At 39.3% G+C, this 8,224-nt stretch overlaps 1 protein-coding gene across 2 annotated transcripts in view; it reads right to left on the bottom strand.

Moving 5' to 3' along the window:
- Positions 1–8,224, bottom strand: part of opn4b (opsin 4b) — an 18,367-nt gene that overhangs the window by 305 nt on the left and 9,838 nt on the right. Inside the window, exons 8-11 of one of the 2 annotated variants that reach the window (XM_032503191.1) lie at positions 7,090–7,261; positions 6,766–6,957; positions 3,484–3,555; positions 1–2,414 (exon numbers count right to left, since the gene is read on the bottom strand). The exon at positions 1–2,414 is cut by the window's left edge and continues 305 nt beyond it. In XM_032503191.1, coding sequence (XP_032359082.1) covers positions 2,319–2,414; positions 3,484–3,555; positions 6,766–6,957; positions 7,090–7,261 — 532 coding nt within the window. In that variant the 3' untranslated portion in view covers positions 1–2,318. The remainder of the gene's footprint in view (positions 2,415–3,483; positions 3,556–6,765; positions 6,958–7,089; positions 7,262–8,224) is intronic. The other variant, XM_032503192.1, reaches the window with a different exon arrangement.

Here is an 8,224-nt window from a genome sequence, read left to right as displayed (position 1 = left end):
ACACACACACACACACACACAGTCAAACTCAAATAGGTACACAGTATTGGGTATCAGGATGTACTATTGTGCTTTGCCACATTTCTGAACTGATCTATATTGGGGTACATGATGTCACCAGGAGTGGAAAAATCAATGACAAAGAGCCAGAGGAAAAGTGATCTGACTGGTTCCTGTCATGACATGTGTGTATATATGTCTCATTACACAGTCTAGAAGTAAGACATCTCATATTAAAGCTGTATTAAGTGTGATTAAGTGATGAGAGACTGAGACTGAAATGAGCAGTCAATTCACCCTGGCTACATACAGTATCAGCAGTGTTTTCCACAGGTTGATTTGATTTTGAAACGGTGGTTTTATGTGCTAGTGTGACGCTCTATAATTTTGAAGTCAGCTGTGAAGCATTGCATTAGGGGAGGTCATTTTTAAACTCAGTGCTTGTGCGCATAACATTTGGGTATCTGGAGGGCCTACCCACCCAAAAACTGAAATAAAACAACCCAGGCGGTTTCCATTCAACAAGCCAAATATGTGGCTCCCCTTCTTATGTCACATGCAGGTTTATTAGAATATACTGCCCCTATAATACTACCTTTGCAAAGGTGCACCATATTTTTCTCACAAGCCAATCAGAGCAGACTTCGATTTCAGGAGAGGGGGGCTTAAAGAGACGCAAAAACGAAGCGTCTCAGACAGAGGGTAAATACAGTTATATTCAGACAAACGTTATAGTTTATAATTTATAATTTTGTTTTTTTTAAAGCATGTAAACATGTTCTAGAAAGAAATCATAATACAAGTATAAACCTGAAAATGAGCATGATATGCCTCCTTTAAAGCTTTTGCATTTTTAAATAAATGCACCACCCAAGAAGACAAAACAGTCAATCTGAACTTTCAGCAGATTTTCAGGCAGGCTATTTCTCAAATTATAAATACAAATTTACACAAAAAATAAATAGTTTTTCACATTCACTATATAGGAAACAAAGATGCTAGACAATGGTGCTCTTTTCCAGTTAATTGTTTACTTTGACTCTCATGTTGTGTAGAAGCAGTTAGCATGTGCTAACTCTTGTGGTGGGAACTGCTCACAGTTCATAAGCAGCGTGGTTTTAGATGTCTTTGAGAACAAACAAAGTTTAAAGTGGCTTAAATCTGCTGAGTGTTCATTCTTAGTTGGATCGGTACTACCACCATTTCCAGGAGTCATTTGATTTCATTTTAACAAAGAAAATACTGATTAATGCACCAGTATTCATAGTATATTCTGAAATGCTCATATATAGTTGAACCCCGCCCCCACAAATAATAGAAAGACTGTTGAGGTGGGTATCGAGAATTGGTTCTGAGTTGAAACTTAGTTCAATTTTAGAAAGAGAGATTTAAAAGGTTGAAAAGCATGCTTTCATATTTTCATATTTATTTTGCTAGATGACTACATAGTATTAAGTCATTTTAGCTGACGCTTTTATCCAAAGCGACTTATATGTCAGAGGTTGCACGCCTCTGGAGAAACTAGGGATTAAGTGTCTTGCTCAGGGAACCATTGGTTGATGCATTGCAGTGGGAGACAAACCCAGGTCTCCCACACTAAAGTCATGTGTCATATCCACTGCACCATCACCACCCCCAGATAAGTATGCATTGATGCACATAGTGTTTAAAACATGGCTGACAAACTAATTTTTCATTGTTAATGGTAATGTTTAAACACATATGTAATCAACATCAATGTAAACCATGACTAAAAAGAATCAGAAAATGCATTGCAATGTACGAGAAAACTTATATTGGTTTCTTCTACGCAAAATCTGATGACAAGCACCTAAATCAACAATCACTAAAAATCTAATCAATACCCAACCCTTTCACATTGTGTTTTTAAGGCTAATTGGTAGCCTGCGGTTCCGAGGTAAACCATCTCCACCCATTAGGATATGTCAGAAAAAGTAAAACACATACGTATATGTGTGCAAATACGTACACATGTATTTAACTGTACTGGGTATTCACGCTCACACACTCAGTATGAAAAAGAATGACAGAGAGCATGCTCTGGTTTTGAGTTATAATAGTAACTAGTAAACAGCATGCTGGTGCAGAAAGGTCCCATGGTGGGAAATACTCACACACACACACACACACACACACACACACACACACACACACACACACACACACACCACAAAACAGTTGCATTCTGTCCAGCTGTTATGGTAAAGGTGATGTCTCCAGTTAGGCTATGTCAAGGGTCTCCTTGGCAACAGGGCTGTGCGTTTGGTCTATTAGTGGTTACCTTGGAAACCGGGGGACTAGGCAGTATAGAGGGCTGGAATGGAGGTTACAATGACGGATGACGTAGTCTTACACAAAGTCCTTGATTCAGACTCCTCCATCACACTATCCACCTGTGTAAAGGGGAGGAAAGGAGAGAGAGAGAGAGAGAGAGAGAGAGAGAGAGAGAGAGAGAGATGTTGAGGTATTGAGGTATTGTGAATGAAACTCGACCTGTTGAATGTGAGTAGGTGGTTGCATGTTTGTGTGAAAGAACAAAGCAGCGAGGGCGGTGGAGAGAATGAAGTTGACAGGCCAAATGAAACAGTCACTGCTAATTAAAGGCATTGATTAGTTGGATTGATGAATGGCTGTTGACGGCGTTGGACTGTATCACACTGTTGACTCCCTGAAATAAATTGCTCCACACGAGAAGAGCAAGATAGCTGACCATGTTTAAGTAGATTCTTTTAAAGGATAATTCTGTTTTATTACAAAATTAAGTTTTGTAATTTTGGCCAAAATGTCTCTGTTAACATTTTATATATGTTTTTCTCAAAAGAAACAACATCAGATTTATTTGTATTACAAATCTTAATTATTTTAAGTTAGACTCAGAGCTGATTATATGAACTTGGCTGGTACAATATTCTTTTTATTTCTGTAGAGCAGCCAGCCAGCACAATCCATCTTTGATTTTCCACAAGGTTTGAATAATATTGATATCAGAGCAGTAGCAAATGAATGAAACTGGACAGAACGGAAATCACGGTTGATTAGATCATAATCTAGAACTAGAATAAGCGGGGTGTGGTGATATGAAGAACTAAAGAGATATGCAAATCATTTCACATTACTTTACATGTTCAGCTGCACAGAGCTATTTTCACTGAGCAACTTTAAATGTTGTAGAATCATTGAGCAGTGTTAAAGAATAGGTGACATGCCCCTTTAAATAGCCATAAAACACAAATGATTAACAGTGGATAGGTGCAGCTTTTTATAATACATAAATCCCTAAAAAAGACCAACAAGGAATTTATTTACTGACAGACTGGAGTTCTATTACACAGGCGTAAAAGCTAAACCAAGCTTTTTCTACACTGACAATTTTTCGCCGATTTAATTTTTTCTGGGGATTTGTTGATTTTCTTGATACATAAAAAACACATCTACTGCTCCGAGCAAGAGGTGGAGTCTTACAGTAGCAGGCAGATGACTGGTTGGCTGCAGGCTGATGTCCGACATAAAGATGTCTTCAGGCCCTGTCAGAGTCTGAACAGTACGCATAGAAACACAGCCATTTAGTGTTGGTTAGGATCAAAAGCTCTTTTGTACTATTTAAACCACAAGATCATAGTCATACTAAAAACAGAGGGACTTCCAGCCAAGATTTCATTTGAAATCGGACCTTTCAAAGAAAAGAGCATCTCTCTTTAAAAGTATGTCACGTTGTTTCCTCCCATAGCTTATGACAGTAACAATCATGTGCTAAAAGCAACAGGATTAGTATAAGCACTTGAAATTGGGGCACCAACAATCTCGTGTTTTTTTTTTTTCTTGAAACCTGCATTACTTAAAATACATTCTTAAAGGAATAGTTTGTATGTTGGAAATTTTGTCCAACCAGCAACACTAAACAAACAAGAGACAAGTGTCAATTGGTAAGCTTTAATGGCCAGCGGTTTCACCCTGCTTCCAGTCTTTATGCTAAACTAAGCTAACTGACTGCGGCTGTAGCTTTATATTTAGCGGGCCGACATGAGAATGATATCAATCTCATCTAACTCTCTGCAAGGAAGTGAATGAGCGTATTTCCCAAAATGTCAAACTACGCTTTAAAATCTAAAAATAGCAGGTATTGAAAGTACTTCAGAGGTAATGTAAGGAAATAAAAATAGGGAATATTCTGTAAAAATGAAGAACAAATAAACAAAGAATTAAAATATAGCAAATTTTATACTAATCACAAAGGGAAATATGTCATTTCCCACATTGAATACTATTGTCATTGTTTGCAAGAGTACAAGTAGGTAGCAGCAGCAGCAGCAGCTGTATAGACAAAAGTAAAAGTGTATATCCTCTACTCTGTGCAGAGATAAAAGCAGATGGAGGTCAGAGACTCCTCGACAATCAGCCGTCTTCATCTGCAACAAGTGCAGTACGTTTAAACACGAGTTGGGTCATACAAGCTGTGGATTAAATCTGAAACTCCCAGATTATTGGATTAGTCTTTGGACCCTCAGTAATGGAGTCCTGCATGGCAGTACGGCTGTACAGTGTGTGTTTGCAACATGTGGGTTACTTCTGTGAACTAAGATGATTACAGAGAGACGGAAATGCTCCATATATTGAATGCCCCACATAGAATGACCTGCCATTTTTTAATTAGCCTGACAGCACAATGCTTAGAACAAAGAAGAAGCACTGTTCATATGAAAAGTTTTGGGTTTTACCAAGTCTGACTCACAGGATGTAGACTGTGAGTGTAAGCCATTGGACACCTATTTCAGACGGAATCCTCCTCCCCTTCCACTATTTGCATGTTACCGTTTTTAAAATTCCCGTCGCTATGTGAAACAACAACAACAACAACCTTCAAGCTACAAAAATACACTAACAACTCTGAAAATCCCAAGATTTGACAAAGAATTGGATCGTGCGACCAGGCAGGCCTGCTTGGTTCTTTCGGTGAATGATTGTAAAGATTTCCAAAGAATATATTAAGAACATTTGCTGTCTAACAGGGATGTTCTTGCATGTTTGCCTACCGGTTATGTTGTATTCCAAGCATGGCCTATGGTTAGGATCGGGTTATGCTTGAAAAGAGGTGTGCATTCATAATGTTGCACTTGGTTGTATACATGAAAAGTGACAGAAATATAGTTTGAAAGAATGAAGAATAAAAAAAGAGATCTTGAGAGGGAATTTCAAACCAAGCATACTTCCTCACCTCCACACAGCTGGCCAATCGAGCAAAGTGGTTGTGTGAATGTGGGATCTGGTTTCAATAAGTTAGAGAAATTGTCAGATACAGACCCTTCTTTTTGACTTTCCGACAAGCAGTTGTGAGTGGTCGGACCATATCTTACAAAGTAGTTTTATTAGGAACAAGCAAAACCTGACTCCTGGTCAGAACTAAAGAAGCCCTTTGGATAAAAGATGACAAGTCGTCAACGTCTTCTAAATATAACTCGGATGACGGGGAAGACGAAGAGACTTCACAGTCCATCAGAGCTACTTGCTATTTGAGCTCTTGAGCTGTGCATGCATGCAATGTGATGTAATGTAATGTGATGAACAATTGTAATGTTTTTTATGTAGTATGTGAAGCATTTGAACTTTGTGGAACTACTAGTGGTAGTATCAAACAAATACACAGTGGCTGACAGCAATGAACGCTGCTACCCTCCAATCGATCTAACCGGAGACATCAAGGGCCTTATTTTAATGAAGTGCATGCCGTGAAGCGCATAGTTCAGGTGCTTGTAGGGTGTGTCCCAATCCAGTTTTGCTAGTTTGACAGTGGAAAAAAGGGTCCGTGCTCTGGGCGCATGGTTCAAAAGGGATGTACTTAGTGTCTTCATTAATTCATAGGTGTGTTTTGGGCGTGACATGCAATAAACCAATCAGAGTGTCATCTTCCATTCCCTCTAAAAGCCAGGCGCGTTTGTACCTTGGCGCACTGCTATTATGATGGCGGATTTGCACCGTAATATTTTTTTATGTAATTTTTTTTGCATGTGTGTGTGCTGCTGCGCTTCCTTGTGTGTGTATAACAAGGATAGTGTGCGCACACTGTGCATAAGTCTAGGCACAGTTATTAATGGGCTGTCAAAATAACACTGACGTGGATATTAGTGGCCTATAGAAAATCATGTTAAAGTCACGCTAGTCTGGGTGCTACTGTTTTCCTTCTGGAAACCCTCATTTCTGCGACTTAATAAAATAAAATAAAGAAGTAAAAAGTGAACAAAAACTCATCAAAGACAGAAACGGGCAGTTCAGAGTGTTAACCAGACTCCATGTGATATGTGACACTGAGACACAGTTAAAGCATACAGTTACAGGGGAGCAAAGCAACATGACTATATCAGATTAAATGCTGAAAAAGCCTGGATTACAAAAAGGCCTCTAACCATTACCTCATAGAGTTACTTGCCATGAAATACTGAACATAAACATGACATCTATCGGCTTTAACAGGACACCAAAACAACATGACCTCACATCTCAAATTCAGGAGGAGAGGATTAAGATCAGCCTTGACATAATGACAAAACAGAAGCAAGACCTCCCATCAAAAACATCTTGAAACTAATGTGAGAAGCCCTTTATCAGTCTGATGTCACCTATCTGACACTTGAAGTAATACACTTAGAAATGCATGATTTCACATTGCGTACATGTACAGTTTAATACATACTAGTACACCATAAATTATAAGTAACAGTATGTTGACATAAACCAGGCCTCAATACTCACTGTGATCTGTGAGAGGTGACATATTGCCGGGTCAGAGGGGTTGTGGAAGGCAGTTCTCTCAGACTCCCCAGTGTTGGGAGCGCTCACCTTTATCCTCTTGCTGGCTTGGCGCACCTGTTTAACTTCACCGGACAACTGACGAAAAACAGATGTCCGAGACGAGCAGTCCTCTTCCGTGTCTGAGAAGCGGGCCTTTCAGGTAACACACGCACACACAAATAACACACACATCAGTATAAAATCAGCAACTCGTAATTCAAAGCATTTGTCATTGAAAGTGTAAAACAGAGACCAGATACCAGATTAGATATGAGGTAAACTCACTGATTCGCTCTCAGACAGGGAGGCCCTGTGGGGCTTGCTGGGGCGTTTGAACTCCGATTGGCTGGTAAGGGTTGATCGGCGGGTGGACTGGAAACTGCTGCTGCTGAAACGGTCTCTGCCAGTAATACACAGCAATACCCCGAGGTAGGGAATATACGCACCAAGCGCTGACCTAAGGGAGAAATAAAGAGAAAGATTCAAATTCATAATTTAACCAATCTATTATTTGATAGAGAAGTCTGACATCCATGGATGCTGAGCTAAATTTCACATTTAATTAGGTTTTAAAAGAGTAATCAACATCTCTTTATGATTAATAGAATGTAAATGTAGTTACTAAGGGGAACATAATTAACGCAATCAGACACGATACAGCCTGATGGTATAAGACCTCCATCTAGTGTTTTGTTGGTGTGAATCCATAGCGGAACTATAAATCAAAACTTAGACTAGTGTCAAGAATAAATTCCTCTTAACAGTACAAACATACTTCAGCACAGTCCTCACACAACCTGGGCCGACCAAATTACTTAAGGTTCTTCTAGCAGAGCCTCCTCTTTGAGTGGGCTTGTATTTATACTTGAATATGGAGATTGTGTACTCCAGTCACCTCGGACCACCAATGACTCAGAGCGAGTGAGTACAGCCTTGTTTACTTGCACTGCTCCATGGTAGTTCAATACAAATACGGCCAGGAGTCTGCCTGACCGATTATAGTGGGCCGTTTGGGCCAAAAATGCCTGGGGCGATTTTTTGTCCCAGTCCAGCCCTGTACATAAACACACCTGGCAACATGTAGAAAACAGTGTCAGTTGTGCCAACAACGAGTAGAGAAAGAGCAATACCAAGAATTCCACACACATTCAAAATAAAATTCAATATTTATTTGGGGAGAAAAGCAGCTAGCGGCAAGAAATGTCAAAGCATGTCACAGCCTGAGAGAGAACACGTGAAACTTTACTGAGCTACTTTTGAAAAAAAAAAAGAAATTCTTTGATGGTTTTCACTTTCACCATCATTATTGATTTCTTTATATTTATCAGTGATTTGATTGCAGCATCTTTGTTTAATGTATCTTCATAATATTGTAGTTGCCAGGTGTGTTTACTGCATTTCGTTGCCTTGTACCTGTACA

Source organism: Etheostoma spectabile, chromosome 21 (assembly GCF_008692095.1).
Source record: "Etheostoma spectabile isolate EspeVRDwgs_2016 chromosome 21, UIUC_Espe_1.0, whole genome shotgun sequence".
Taxonomy (NCBI): Eukaryota; Metazoa; Chordata; class Actinopteri; order Perciformes; family Percidae; genus Etheostoma; species Etheostoma spectabile.
This window is presented reverse-complemented; position numbering and strand designations above follow the sequence as displayed.